This window comes from Ambystoma mexicanum, chromosome 10 (assembly GCF_040938575.1).
Source record: "Ambystoma mexicanum isolate Mex_15411 chromosome 10, UKY_AmexF1_1, whole genome shotgun sequence".
Lineage (NCBI taxonomy): Eukaryota > Metazoa > Chordata > Amphibia > Caudata > Ambystomatidae > Ambystoma > Ambystoma mexicanum.
In genome coordinates this window covers 1,642,586,728-1,642,602,918 of record NC_090932.1, presented here as the reverse complement: position 1 = coordinate 1,642,602,918, position 16,191 = coordinate 1,642,586,728, and the positions used below count along the sequence as shown (strand labels likewise).

At 46.1% G+C, this 16,191-nt stretch overlaps 1 protein-coding gene across 1 annotated transcript in view; it reads right to left on the bottom strand.

Moving 5' to 3' along the window:
- The window catches only part of UFD1 (ubiquitin recognition factor in ER associated degradation 1), a 125,759-nt gene extending 110,539 nt beyond the window's left edge, over positions 1–15,220 (bottom strand). Inside the window, exon 1 of the mRNA XM_069620056.1 lies at positions 15,080–15,220. Within this exon, the coding sequence (XP_069476157.1) occupies positions 15,080–15,082 (3 nt within the window). The 5' untranslated portion in view covers positions 15,083–15,220. The remainder of the gene's footprint in view (positions 1–15,079) is intronic.
- Positions 15,221–16,191: the final 971 nt, after the last annotated feature.

Genomic DNA, 16,191 nt, shown 5'->3' with positions numbered 1-16,191 from the left:
TCCAGTATGCTGTCCCACCTTCGGCATAGAGCGCTCGCCCACCCGGAGCGAGTCATTGGATGCCCGAGCGGGAGCCTGTCCCTGCTGGGCTCCTGACTGAGCTTCGCCTGCCATCATACATCTCCACAGAATCAGTCACCTACCGGGGGACATAACTTAATGCAGGCCTCTCACCGTGAATGAGAGCCGGGGTCCTGGTACAACTCCTGCAGAGACGTATCTGGTTCTGCCCCTGCAGCACACGTCCCATGGATTAGGACTGGACTTTAAGGTAAAGCAGTGCATGTGGTGTGCTGGCTGTCCTGAACCTATTAACAGAGACTTGGTGATACCGCCTAGATGCTGAATGTTCTCCTTGCTAGACGTAACAATATCGTGTTGACACTGCATATCTTCCTGCTACGCCGGGTCATGTGGTTTGTATGGCTGTATAAAGACAATAGTGGGCAAGTAAGAAAGGCTTTTTTGAATTACTGCAGCACCATTACTCTACCTCTACGTAGGGACTCCCGACATACGTGAATAGCTATGGGCCTAAACAGAATTGGAAGAGGGTGCTACTCCCCGTCTGCCCCCCAACTCCAAGCAAAACAAACGTCTGTTCAGACCTTCATGAACCAGGGCAAGCAGGTTGCTGACGTCACACCCGAGGGAACCATGACAAAAGGAGAAGCAAACAAGAAGAGTGGCACGATCGATAAATTCACAGAGCCCACCCCAAGTCCACAATAATGTCTGGAGAGGGTCCTAGCAACTTGGCATCAGGGGAATAACCACTAGCCACACCGCCTATAGATCTACAGGGCATCATGGACACTATGCAACGTAACTTTGCAGCAATAAAAGGCAAGCTGGACGGAATCACAACCAATGTCGCATCAATCTGTTCACAATTGGAAAAAGCTGCTCAACGTATAACATAGGCCGAGAATCGAATTAGCAGAACCGAGGATGCAGTGATGGCCCTACAGGGAAACGTGACAACACTAGCCAAGGATATGAGCGCAATGGAAGCTAAATGTGAAGACCTGGAATCAGGATCACAGTGGAACAATGTACGTATTATAGGGATACCTGAAGATGCTCTCACGGGCTCAATGGAGAAGGCAGGGGAAGAGCTGCTAAGAGAACATTTAGAGGACCCTGGACAGTCTCTGGTGTTCATGATAGAACATGCGTACAGAGCCCCAATGGCGAAACCCAGACCAGGAGGATACCCGAGACCAATAATCGCCCGCCTGATGATCTATTGAGACAGGGACCTGGTACTGAAGGCGGCTCAAGAAAACACAGGAATTGAAATTAGGAGCCAATACTGTGCGTATCTTCCCTGATTATACTTCATCCATGCAGAAGGAAAGATGCACATTTGTTGGAGCCAAGACACTCCTCAAGGAGAGGGGGGATTGCATACACCATGCTCTAACCCGCCAGAATGCGCATACAGTAAAAACAAAACGTACTTCTTCATGTTACCCGACCAGGCTATAATGTTCATAGAGGCCCAAATCATGCTGCAGCGAGGTCCGGGGCCTACGGTGTCTCGATAAGCTGGTGCAGAACACCCATACTCATTATCTTCAATGATGTGTTAATGGTAATGGGTTAGCAAGTCCACAAGTTATAAGGACATGGACCCTTAGGGTCACAAATAGAGTCCCCCACGTGTAGCGGCGGCAGTTTCCGCCTATGCGAGTGGCGGTTGTTTTGGTAGGGGAGAGCCGGGTTGAGGAAGGTATTGGGGGAACACAGTCACAGTTCAGGGTACTACGAGGGTGGGGGGGTGGCGTTGATAAAGGGGAAGTTGGGATATAAAAGTTACAAAATGCACATGGTGAAGAGGTGGTTATTTGTAGTTGCATGGACCGACATATTATTGAGAATGATCTTAAAACTGCGAGTAAGATGACAATTACTGTAAAAGGAGCTTCTGTTCTAAAGTTGGTAAGCTGTGCATGGGCTGGGGTCTCCAATAAAGACGTAGAAAGTTCAGTCATACGCCAACAGATTGGGTTTTAAGATACTGCAAGAAACGCACATGGTTGGCTACATAGGTGCACACATCAGGTGCCACACCTAAACGTAATCGAAACATTAGCCGGCGTCACATCTAGACGTAATCATGAATTAGCCGGCGTTGCATCTAGATGGGATCGTGAAGGTCAGCATATGCCACACTAGATAGAATTGTGATTGTTAGCATTTGCCCAACTAACCAATTCAATAACAAGCACACAACTCTCAAACAAACACAACCACAAGCCTATAACAAAACAATCTGCACAACCTTCACTACACTGCAACAAAACAAACCACACAGACTTGCACAACAGCACACAATGACTACCAACCGGAAAACACCCCAATCCCAGCCAACGGAGTTACTTGGTTGAGGCTGCCAACAGCACATCACTGCTCTCTTGCACTCACCCCCTGCCTTTTTCAGAGCCGCCAGAGCGCCTGGGGACCACTCCGGTGCTGATAACGTTAAAGGATATTTGTACTGTGCACTAACATTAACAAGCACATTGTGTGGCTCCGGGCTGGGCAGGGGGAGGAAAAAAAAAAAAGAAAAAAAAAATATTTATAAATTGTACACACATTGTACATACTCCACTGGGGCGCGCAATGTCATGATCTTGATTCACAGATACCTCCCCTTTGTGCACCTTAAAACTGTTTGTGATGATCAAGGAAGGTATGTGTTGTGTTCGTGCACGGCAAGTTGGGGTGTCATGAGGTTTTACTACTTAATGTGTACGGCCCGCATGTCGATGATCCTAACTTTTACAAGGGAATGTTTCAAGAATGTGCTAAATACCCCACGCACTTGTGTTTTGTGGTGGGGGCCTTTAACACCACATTGGATCTGCAGTTGGATCGTACGTCCTCATCGGCTAGGCCCCCCGTCTCATGTAGCCCGCACTATCCTGTATCAAATTGAGGATCTGGGTCTTACAGAGGTAAGGCGAGCATTGAATACTTCCAAACAGAGCAGTACACATATTACTCGTCAGTGCATGACATGCAATCCTGCATTGACTTATGGTTGGTTGATCGCGCATAGGCTGTTGAACTGAGTGGGAGAAAACCGTATTCGGCCCAGAACGCTGTGTGACCATTTGCCAATACTGCTATCACTGCACATCCCTGGTCATGTTGCTCCTAAAGCACAGTGGCGTTTTAAACCTACTGCCCTGGAGAGCTGGTATTTAGGTAAAATATGACAGACACATCGCTAGCTATTTTAAAATTAATGAGGGTTCAGTTACCACACAAGCTACACTAAGCATTCAATGCATATATTAGCGCTATAGCCATTTCCACAGAACATGGGGTACTACGTGATATCAAAGGTGAATTTAAAAGATGCGAGGACACACTAACAACCAACCCCCTGCGATTAAGTTTGACAAAGTAACTTTGGACAAGTATCGTGATATAGCTAATAGGAAAATGTGCTATTTTGACAGACCAGCTGCAGCGTTGTGCTATGGAGAAGCAGACAGACTTGGGAAGTTGTTTGCCCGTACTGTTGGGGACAAAGGGTAATTCCAATATTCCTTGTATAACCCGTCCTGACTGCACCGTGGCCAACTTCGATATTGAAATAAATTAGGTATCTTATGATTTCTATTCAGCATTATACACTCCGAAAAGGAATGCTTCCGAGACAGAAATCAACAAGTATTTAGCCAGGATAGCTCCAACCCTATTATCAGTAGAGGCGCGTAACTCATTGGAGGAGTCTGTAAGTCTGTTAGAGGTTGAGAAAGCCATTAAAGATCTCCCTAAAGGAAAAACCCCAGTGTCTGATGGGTTGGGAACAGAATTCTATTTTAGAAAAAAGTTCATAGATGTGATGGCCCCCGGCTGATGCTAGTCTGGTCTGAAGCCCTGGACACCGGGACTCTGCCGGAGTCTATGCGCGAGGCCATAATTATTTTATTACTCAAGCCTGGAAAAACTCCAAACGAATGTGGGTCATACCGCCTGCTGTCACTGGTAAATCTAGACGCCAAAATAGCTGCGAAAATTCTGGCTTCACGGCTGAATCCATTGATGCCTCATATGGTTCATGAGGATCATGCCTGCTTCATACCGGGTAGATCAACAGAAACTTGTGCCAGATGTTTAATATTATGGCACAGATACCTGAAAATAGCCAGGAGGTTGCGGGTTCTCTAGACATGCCGAATGCATTCGACACAGTGTCCTGGCCCTTCCTGTTCAGGACACTGGACAATTATGGGTTGGGGCCTAACTTTATAAAGTGGGTAAAGGTGTTGTACTCTCACCCATATGCCAGGGTATATACGAATGGCATACTCTCCGGCACATTATTGGGGGGAGACATCAAGTAAGGGTGCCCGCTGTCACCACTATCATTTGCTCTGATTATAGAACCGCTAGCTGACCTTATACGTTCCCACTTCGGCTATGCTAGCATTCATATAAAGGGTCAGTCTGAACTCACACTATATGCGGATGACATAATGCTATACGTAAGGGACCCAGAGCGTCATTTGCAGAGAATACTAACTGCGGTGCGGAAGTTGGGCAGATTCTCAAGCTTGCACTTAAACAGCAGTAAGTCCGAAATGTTCCAATTGATTGGCTGCACCCAGGAACCTAGGGATACCTTCGGCTTACGCTGGTCAACAGCCCTTTAGATATACACCTTATCAGGCCGTTTTACGCACAGAATCTTGTCAATACGGCCCTTTTCATTCTTTCTTGCATACAGCTTACACAGGCTATTTATAACAGCACCTGCATAAATCTTGGAGGTCACTGGTGACAGGCTGGCCAGCAGTAGCTTGCAAACCCACAATCGACAGTTCCTTGAAAGAAGTAACTGGGATGAGTTCTGGCCTATTATATTTTTTAACACTTAATTTTAACAAGATAATACTTTTCAGTAATGTAGAAGGGCATTTGCGCTTTGTTCACTTTGGAGGTTACAGTGTCATTAAAGCATTTGGAATCATGAATATGCTTTTCACATTGCTTTAGGACACATGTACTTTTGTGTAAAATGAAAATGGTCTTAAACTAGCACTGCATTTCTGCTTCATTTTCCTCCGTTTTGATCAGCTTTAATAGAGGCAACGCAGTTGCAGCATTATGGGGCATTTATTTTCATCACAGAAGCACATCAATTGCGTTTGATGTCACAACGTTTTAGGAGAGTCTCCCAGCAAGCAGAGGCATTTGTGAGAAGGAAAAGCTTTTGGTGTTCTATATAACGATGTGTTTTGTTTTGTCTGAAGATTGTATGTGTGCATGTATAAAAGGGCACTGTGCATAGTTTGTTGTCTTAGAGAGCAAGGAATAGCTGGGCATGTAGTCTGATAACTCCCTTTCTGACCACCCGCCCACCGCAAGCGGTTATAATGGATGCAGGTAGAAGCAGTGCTATACATATTTTCAGTGGCACCAATAGTACAGGTACCTCTGAACAGGACTGCTATATATTCAGTCAAAGTAGCCTAATTTATCAGCAAAGCTTCTATATGCATGTCATGGCACAGTCTCAATGATTCACAGCAGAGCCGATTGTATCATGCCCACATTTCTTAACAGGACTGCTATGTTTTGGGACAGCACCTGAATTTCTGAAAAGAGCTGCTGTAATGACTAAGCACGAACATGTGTTCGCTTTTTCTGCAGCGAGCTAAAGTACTGAGCAAGAACAGTGTCCGAGCTCTTCCCACCCACCGGTTTCACAAGATTCCCAAATCCCATTACTGCGATGTAGAAAACCTTGCATGGAAAACTAAAAAGGTCCCCTAAAGAATAGATGTGAAGGGGCGTTGGGAAGGGTATTTAATAAAGTGGGCAGATGTGGATGGGTGTGCTGCGAACGGTTTTAAAAATACAGAAAATGTGTTTTACATGCAGGATTTGACACCTTGCAGTAAAGAAATGTGGTATTTTCACATAGATCCTTTCTACATCCTCCTGAGCTAGTGTGATGCACACTGGCTGACAGTGTGAGAATATGGCAATGCTGTCATACGGTGTGCAGTGAAAAAGTCAAAAACATGTCGAAAGTCATAATGTCGAAAAATAATTTTTCGAATGTTTTATTTCATTTATATGGTTTTTTTTGGGTTCTGCAACTAAAAAAATGGGTAAAAATAAAATTAGAGAAAGGGGTGTTAGGGGGAAACCCCCCCCATTTCGAACAAAGAAAATTCTACTTTTTTTCGACATTATGACATTTCGACATAATGTAATTCGGTAATATCACTATAAACCCTGTCATACTTCAATCCCCCTACTCTGCCTTGCGCTTTTCAAAACTTCTGCTTCTCCCATGTCACATTACTGAGTCCCACTACCAAAAAATCTAGCACATTTCAAAGCCTCATTATGAATCTACTGACTCATGTAGGATAGTCCAAACAGGCTGAGAGATTTTGACCAGCCAGTTATGTCAGGAAAGCCTCACATGGGACTACCAGTGCCCTAACCATATGTGCCTTTCCAAGTCAACAGCCTGTTGTGAAAGGTAGCTCAGTGTGTCAATAACCCTGCTGCAGAAATCATTGTGTAACCTTTTAGTTCAAATCCTGTTGATAGGCGAGTTAATGCGTCTGCATCAACAGTACGTGTTTAAGATGCAGGTTTGCTTTCAACTTACTACTGAGCCTTTTTTACGGCGACCACTGAGAATATAATGGGTACAGTATATAATGAATCTAGAGGGTAGCGGGGGGGGTCCGAGGTGAAAAGGGTGTTCATTCCGTTGGTGAAAATCAGCACAACACAGGCTAGCCGCGTGAGGACTGCAATTCCCAGAAGCCCGTCGTGTCGCGTACCCGTGGTATCATCGGGACGCGACACAGGCTATAACTGGACAGCGTCAGCGCGAAGCACTGACGCAGAGCCTGTTTTAGCCTGTTTCTGCCTGTTCTGCGGTTGGCGGGAAACGCTGCCTGTTGCAGCTTACGCTTGGTAAGTTCCTTTTAGAGAGGCTGTCCTAGTTTGTTCAACCCTAGCATTTTCTAGGGGTATATTTACCCAGGTTATATACAATGAACTGTTTTGTCTACAGCAGTGCTGAGCTGAAATATTTGGACAACTCCCATGGTTCTATTACCCTAAGAGCATTAAATAAAATGAGGACTGCACAAATCTATACACCCCTTATGCAAACTTGCAAAACGGATGCTGCAAGGATAGAAAGCTATCAAGCAGCATTATTAAACGCTAGATCGGCGGGGGCACACACCACAGACATCGCTGAACTTATCCTTTAAGATCTAGACATGCTCCTAGTTACTGAAACGTGGTCGCTGATTCTTCCCTAGTATATTTCACGAGTTGGTCCCAGATGGCTACTTGATTAAACACATTAATAGGACCTTAGAAAAGGGAGGAGGCATTGCTATTATCCATAAAGCCACGCTAGTCATTTCACATTTACACATGCTAGTGTGACGGCTCGCAAGTTGGACAACTGACCTTTCAAATCTCCCCAAAAGCCAGTATTCATATAATACTTGCTTATAGACCTCCGGGTCCCTGTCAACAATTTTTAGGGAATCTGGATGCTTTTCTCAGTACCGAGGGGGCACAATATAAGGAAATGATCCTTGTGGGTGATTGGAATATATGGCTTGATGACAGAATAAAACCAGATTCTATGGAACTCTGGGAGTTCTCCAACATCTATGATCTCCATCCGCTGGGTGTCCAACCCTCACATATAAAGGGTCACTGCTTAGATGTAGTTATATCACGAGGTGGATGCACTACTCTGAGGGAGATTGTGCCAATCCACTGGTCAGACCATTTTGTTAAATATTTACATTGAGTATACCAACTCAGGTCAAAACCAGCAGTAAGAATAGACAGGCCCTCCACTCGTGGAAAGCCAGAGATCTAGACAAAATCCTTGGCACTGAAATCTCTAGGCTTTTGGTGTCCAAGGACCCCACAGCATTTTGTGAGGACTTTTTCTCAACAGGCTTTTCAGCCCCAAGTACTATATATAATGAAATAGCTCCCTCAAAACCAAAGAGTAAGAAGATCTCTCAACCTTGGTTTTCTGCTGATTTGCAACATCTACGCAAATTAGCTGGCAGGTCTAATCAGACCTGGCTTAAAAGGCCAACCCCGGAGAACAACATTCTGGCCAAGAATGCTTTGTCAGAATATAAACTGGCCATTTTCCTGGCCAATAAAGACTTCCTGGGGAAAAAACTACAATCTGCTAACAATCAACCGAGAGAACTATTCTCCATTATATCAAGTTTTTGTAATCCCACCTGCAAAAATGCAGTGTCTGATTCTTCTGCAGCACGAGCTAATCTTTTTAACTCTTTCTTTATAGACAAGATTGAGCGAATAAGGTTGGAAATTGAACAAACAGCTTCTGCAAATTCATCGGCATATGTCAGACCACAAGTGACTGAAGTAAACATCTCGTCAAATCAGACTTTACCATCTGTTTTTGATTTTCACCCAGTCACTGAAGAAGAGATTTTCCCACTTATTAGTGCCCTTAAACCTACAATTGATTCTCTCTCTTCCTTGCCAGTTTATGCACCAAAGAAACTGGCACATGATCTCACTCCATTTATCACCACCTTTGTTAATAAGTCAATACAGGAAGGGATCGTTCCAGAGAGTTTGAAACTCTCAATTGTCTCACCTCTACTGAAAAAGCCTTCATTAGATGTTGAGGTGCTGCAAAATTATCGTCCTATTGCAGGCTTACCATGGCCAGCTAAGGTCCTCGAAGAGGTTGTAACCAACCAGCTCCAGAAATTTATTGAATTATTGTTGGACAAATTTCAGTCTGGTTTTCGTCCAAAATATGGAACTGAGACTGCCCTGCTAGTAGTACAGGATGAATTGCTAAAGGCTCCGGACCAAGGGGAGCTTACCCTCCTGGTTATGTTAGACTTGTCCGCAGCCTTTGATACAGTAAATCATCAAATCCTCCTGGAACGACTACAGGAGGTAAGAAGAGTATCTTATTTAGCATTGAAATGGTTTAGGTCCTTTTTGACCAACCGTCAACAGCAGGTGAGAATGGGGGAGTTCCTGTCGGACCTTATTTTCTTGAACTGTGGGGTTCCACAGGGATCCTCCCTGTCCCCACTGTTGTTCAATTTGTATATTCGTCATTACTTGAAATTCTGAGACGCTATGGGCTGAATTTTCATTCATATGCCGACGACACCCAGATCTTCATACGGATCAGCAAATTTCAGGAGGCGTTTAACAAACTAGGGCTTTGTCTGGAAGAAATAGGCAGCTGGATGTCCAAGAATTATTTGCGACTCAATGCTGCTAAAACTGAATTAATTCTATTTGGACCTAAAAACCGGTTGTCAGCAGCCAAAAAGCTGCCTATTCCATTACTCCTGGGCAAGAGTCTTAAATTTGTATCCAAAGTAAAAAATCTGGGTTGTATGTGGCAAGAAGACCTGAGCTGTGAAGCTCAGGTGGGAGCCAAGACTAAAGCAGTACAATTTGTCCTCCGAATGCTACGTCAAGCACTCCCCTATATACCAGCCAAAGATCATGCATCTGTGGTAGGAGCTTTAACTAGTGCCCACTTAAACTATGGCAATAGTCAATTGTTGGGTTTTCCTACCAAACAGTTTAAGAGGCTTCAGAGGGCACAAAATGCGGCCATCAGACTAATATTTAGGTTGAGGAAAACAGATCATGTTTCACCTTTTCGCCGGAAGCTGCATTGGCTATCAGTCGATCGTATCAAATTCAAGACAGCTTGTATTGTCTATAAATGTGTTAATGGTATTGCTCTGCTGTATTTACAAGAGCTAATACAGCCATGTCACCCTATGAGACAACTGCGATCTTGTGACGGACATATCCTTACTATCCCTCACTCGGTTTTTATAACCAGAGGTGACAGAAGATTCTCCGTCTTTGGTCCCAGGTTGTGGAATTCTCTGCCGCTATCATTAAGAACTATGAGCTCACTTCTTCAATTTCGCCAGGCACTGAAGACTCCATTTTAGGTAGATGGTCCTATTTCATCTGGGATCTTTCTCTATTTTTTTAACTGCCTTTAGTTGGGTCATCTGCGCCGATATACGGTTCATTTCGTTTGGTGCGCTTTATAAATGTAAAAAATCAAAATCAAATTTTCGGTGGTTGCAGTAAAAACGGCACAGTGATCACATGTATCCCCTCTCATCAGGCCTGCTATACTTGTAATGGCTTGAAACAGATACATCTCATCGGGTCTGCTATACTTGGTTCAGTACAGACACATTCAATCAGGGCTGCTATATCTGTAAACGTTCAGAAGAAGCACATCCCAGGAGGGCTGCTATACTTGTAATGGCTCAACACACATCTCATCTGGGCTCTTATACTTGTAATGGCATACAGTGCTGGTAAAACATCTGCATTCAAGCAAGTACTGCATCTGTTGAGCCACACCTCCAACTCTACAATTCCCAAAAGTAGGTTTGCACACATCTAAAAAAGGAGCACTCAATGGGTATAGCCAGAGTAATGACATGAGAGAGGAAGAGGAGTGATATCAACTGATATAGCCCAAGCTAGGAGGGAAACAGCAATAATAGAATGCAGTGATTGGAGAGGAAGAGTGACTGAGCAACAGACCTAGAAACGTGGCATAGCAACAATTAAGAGTGAGAAGCAGAACATAAGAAAGGGAGAGACATGGGAAATAGTATCAAATGGAAGGAGAGATGGAGCAAATGCATGGAGTGGCTGTCAAGCAGGTAGTGCCAGGCTGCAACAGTAGGCCTGAGAGGCAGAAGTGATGCTAGTAGAGTGAGGGACTCCATTTATGATGTAACTAGCTGGCATCTCTAGTAGTTCTTAGAGTTTTGGTGTCCAAGTATAATGAAGATGAAACTGGGTAGTAGGCATCGACATATTCTGTGTTACTAATGTTTTCTAACAGTTTTAATTTTACGCACAAATTGGATAGTTGTCGGACACTTTACTCTCTTGCGAAAGAAGAAACATTTTACTCCCTTGAAATTAGATTTACTCTCCAATTCTAAAAACTGGGAGTAAAATACTCTCACGCCAAAATCCTATCTGGAGCACTGCCCCTGAATATTCGATATCTTGGGACCCCTACTCTAATTATGAGGAAATGGCTGCAAAAATCTCCCAATATCGTTAGCTGGGCGAATTGCGCTAGTTAACATGACTATTTTACCTAAATTCTTGTATCTATTCTGCAATATACCACTATGGCCAGGTAGACATTTTTTTTTGACAAGGTTGCTTGGTTATTCTCCTCCTTTGTTTGGAAAGGACAAGTCCGCTCGAAGGGGCAACAACTCACAACCGCATGAGGCCGGGGGTCTTTCAGCTCCTGACTGAACTATATTACTTGACGGCATATGCACACTTTGCAACATAATGGGTGGAGCAGGATCCGGGACCACCGCACCCGAGACTGGAGAGAGACAGCACACACCCTGGTCCGATGATACCCGTAATGAGTATCAAAAAACACACCCGCTTGACCCTGTTGGAGCAACGCAAGAGGCATGTACAATAATGGACTGTCCCAAAAACTCATATAATAAAGCTATACCTATGCGAGGCCTGACAGCCTTGAACCCCAAGCGGGATAAGTCACAGGCAACACACTGGTGCGAGGCTGGGATCGAGTCACTGTGCGACATGTTTCAAGAGGGCAGCTTTATTACATGGGACATGATCAAGGTGAATATGGGGGATACGTCACTTCAGCGGGGTCACTCTGCAACAGCTAAGGTGTGGCTGTCATTCCCTTTAGAACCTGTGTCACACCCATGTCTTAATTACATAATGTCACAGAACACGGGGAAGAAATAGATGATATGGTTATATAAAGTTGCACAAACGTCTCGAACATCACCGTCGGTTGATGTTGGGGGTAAATGGGAAAGATCTTGGCACCACTTTCACAGACTGGACACATATGCAGATTGACGAAACAAGTATCCCTGAACGCCAGGTATAGGTTAATATAATTCAAAATACTCAATAGAATACACTATACTCCAGCTGGTCTTAAAAAAACTGTTCCCCACTTCAGATGCCTGAGATGTGGAAACGTGGGTGCTGACATATTGCATATGTTGTGGGATTGCTCAGCTCTAACAGCGTATGGGGAAAATGTGTGTCATACGTTGGATGAAGTGCTGGGTCAACACTTAACGTGGTCATCAGTCTGTGTACTGGGCTATACTAAAAAATTACACCCGACTAGACCCAAGTTTGTCAATCTGAGACTGGTTCTTGCCAAAAGAGCCATCATGCGATGGACACAAAGAGAGGAGCCTACATTGGAAAACTGGATACACGCAATGATATGGGCTAATGACATGGAAGGAACGTATACGAGTGTTCAAGCCTCCTCTGCCAGCCCAGAGATACATGGGCGGACTTTCGACTATTTCTTGCCCGCGAGAGTGCTAGAGACAGCATTGAGTGACAGATCCAATATACACATAACTGTAGAATAAAGCGTCAAACACATGCAATAAACTTGATGACAATTGTTGTAATGTATCGTAACCATGTGCAATAAATAAAATGGTAGAAAATAAAAAAAATATAAGGGGAGAATAAAGCAACACTCGTACTATTTTTAACACACTTTGCTAAGCCTTTAGATATCTATATGCTTAATGTACATGGGATGTAATGATGCAGATGTTTTACACGAGGTGTGTTAGTATGTAAAGGCAGCTCTAAGAAGCAGGCTCTTGAAGACGATTGCCTAAATTATGCAAGCTTATAAACCGACAATGGTGCTTGCAGGGGCGTAATGTATGTATTTTTATTTGGTTATTGTACATTTATTTTATACGTGTTACTGGTTAAATCCCGAATACAATGCATTACTACTAGTTATGCTTTCTCGATTTGACACATCTCTAAGCCGTTATTTTTACCAACTCGACCCAAGAATACATCTGATCAGGAGCACCTTAGAAATGCTGGGGAACGCTCCAGTGGAGTTTACTGCGACTCGGTTTATTCTTTGCCTCATGGGATTTGTAATTGTACTCTCCACACGCACTCAAAGCGTTACCCCAAACCTAAGGTGCCCCACCAATGTTGCCCACCCAGCAAACGGGTCCCTGGGCTGCAACCCAGGAAGCCTCCCAGACAAACGAGGCTCTGGACAGCTGCCCCCTCCTGCTCAGCACAGGTAGACTCCCCCCCCCTCCTGCTCAGCACAGGTAGACTCCCCCCCCCTCCTGCTCAGCACAGGTAGACTCCCCCCCCCTCCTGCTCAGCACAGGTAGACTCCCCCCCCTCCTGCTCAGCACAGGTAGACTCCCCCCCCTCCTGCTCAGCACAGGTAGACTCCCCCCCCTCCTGCTCAGCACAGGTAGACTCCCCCCCCTCCTGCTCAGCACAGGTAGACTCCCCCCCTCCTGCTCAGCACAGGTAGACTCCCCCCTCCTGCTCAGCACAGGTAGACTCCCCCCCTCCTGCTCAGCACAGGTAGACCCCCCCCCTCCTGCTCAGCACAGGTAGACTCCCCCCCCCTCCTGTTCAGCACAGGTAGACTTCCCCCCCTCCTGTTCAGCACAGGTAGACTTCCCCCCCTCCTGCTCAGCACAGGTAGACTTCCCCCCCTCCTGCTCAGCACAGGTAGACTTCCCCCCCTCCTGCTCAGCACAGGTAGACTCCCCCCCTACTCCTGCTCAGCACAGGTAGACTCCCCCCCTACTCCTGCTCAGCACAGGTAGACTCCCCCCCTACTCCTGCTCAGCACAGGTAGACTCCCCCCCTACTCCTGCTCAGCACAGGTAGACTCCCCCCCCCCTCCTGCTCAGCACAGGTAGACTCCCCCCCTCCTGCTCAGCACAGGTAGACTCCCCCCTCCTGCTCAGCACAGGTAGTCCCCCCCTCTCCTGCTCAGCACAGGTAGTCCCCCCCTCTCCTGCTCAGCACAGGTAGTCCCCCCCTCTCCTGCTCAGCACAGGTAGTCCCCCCCCTCTCCTGCTCAGCACAGGTAGTCCCCCCCCTCTCCTGCTCAGCACAGGTAGTCCCCCCCTCTCCTGCTCAGCACAGGTAGTCCCCCCCTCTCCTGCTCAGCACAGGTAGACTCCCCCCTCTCCTGCTCAGCACAGGTAGACTCCCCCCCCCTCCTGTTCAGCACAGGTAGACTCCCCCCCTACTCCTGCTCAGCACAGGTAGACTCCCCCCCTACTCCTGCTCAGCACAGGTAGACTCCCCCCCTACTCCTGCTCAGCACAGGTAGACTCCCCCCCCCCTCCTGCTCAGCACAGGTAGACTCCCCCCCCCCTCCTGCTCAGCACAGGTAGACTCCCCCCTCCTGCTCAGCACAGGTAGTCCCCCCCTCTCCTGCTCAGCACAGGTAGTCCCCCCCTCTCCTGCTCAGCACAGGTAGTCCCCCCCCTCTCCTGCTCAGCACAGGTAGTCCCCCCCCTCTCCTGCTCAGCACAGGTAGTCCCCCCCTCTCCTGCTCAGCACAGGTAGTCCCCCCCTCTCCTGCTCAGCACAGGTAGACTCCCCCCTCTCCTGCTCAGCACAGGTAGACTCCCCCCCCCGTCCTGCTCAGCACAGGTAGACTTCCCCCCCTCCTGCTCAGCACAGGTAGACTTCCCCCCCTCCTGCTCAGCACAGGTAGACCTCCTCTAACCCCCCCCCCCCCCCCCATTAACCAGGAACATGTAATTATTCCAAATGGACCTATTTGAAGGGGGTTGTCCTAGGTCAAACCTGCCCTCGCCCCAATCCCCCAAAACACGGGCCCATACACGCACCCCAGCCTGCCCCGAATAAAGAGTTCCCCACGCCCCCTGTTCTCTTATTACACATATGATATATTGTTTTAAAGAGATAGTGACTTAATTATTTTAATTTTAGGCCTTTTTATCTGTGGGTAAAGCGGTTGTGTAAATGAAACTTTTATCTTAAAAATACTTCCCTGGCACACCGTGATTTTAGGGGGACACGGGTACCTTCCTTATTACCCCACTTCCAGGCCCACAAAGTCATCATGCCCTCCCCTCTCTCCCCCTCCTCTCCTCTCTTCTTGTCTCAAAAAAGCTCCAGCCCTTTAAACACTCACCATGGTTTTACGGTCTGAAAACACAGGTGACGCAGAAGGAAGTGCCCCCCTCACTCGGCGGGGATTAGGAGGGGTGGGAAACAGGGTCTGAACACAATCCTGGGCTTCACTGGGTTATAATGATAACAAGCACCCACAAATGCCAGAGTGCCGGTGTCATGGAAACAGAAGAGGGACAACAACAACAGCGCTGTCAGGATCGCCCTGCTCTGTCTCGCCGGGCAACCATCTTGGAATGGCAGTGTGCTGATCCGAAAGGTGCAAAACAATTGCAAGGGCCTCACAGTTCTATGAGCGATCCGAAGAATATGAAGGTTTCCACACATCGCACTCGTCCAGAAAGCAATATTCGAAACTAAACAGAAAATGATCAATATGTATACCTATTATCTATCATAATGAATAAAACAAGACAATCTTTACAAATGTGTGCATGTATAAGCATTTTTTTGTATTTGTACAAAATACTTATTTTTTACTCGAATGTTGTCATTCATTCCACATAAAATTATTGGTACTTCCATTACAAGATGGCTTCAACGTTCATGTCGAACATGAAAAAAGGATTTCTCGGCCGTCCTCTTTCAGTGTCTTTCCTATTTCTCACAGTCATCGCCACAGAACGCTGTAGTCATCGCAGAGACTGCGCTGTCACCTCATCTTCTGGACATGGCTTCCCATATCAACACAGAAAGAGGACGAGAGGAAGAATAATCCACTAAGCATCAGGTCATGGGCAATGTGGCGGCCATCTTGGTTTATTTTGTTTTCTTATCAAACAGTACCTGTCGCAATGAAGATTTTTATTTTTGTATTTTTAATGTTTCTTGAAATATTTCAAATGTTTTAAAAGTTTCATGAAATATTTGTATAAGACAGAACAGGGGGTGATAGAATCGCATATAAGAGTACACAAAGGAACTGTTGCATAAGTAAAACGCAATCCACTTGGTTTACATGCAGAGCCACAATTTCTGAAACTGATTATGATCTTCTGTTCCATGGTGGGAGGTGCCCTTGTGCCACGGAACCCGAGAATGGAATGTTGGGCGCCGGGGGTTTGACAGTGGATGGCTGGGACTGTAACTGTGGTAACGTCATATTACAGAGGA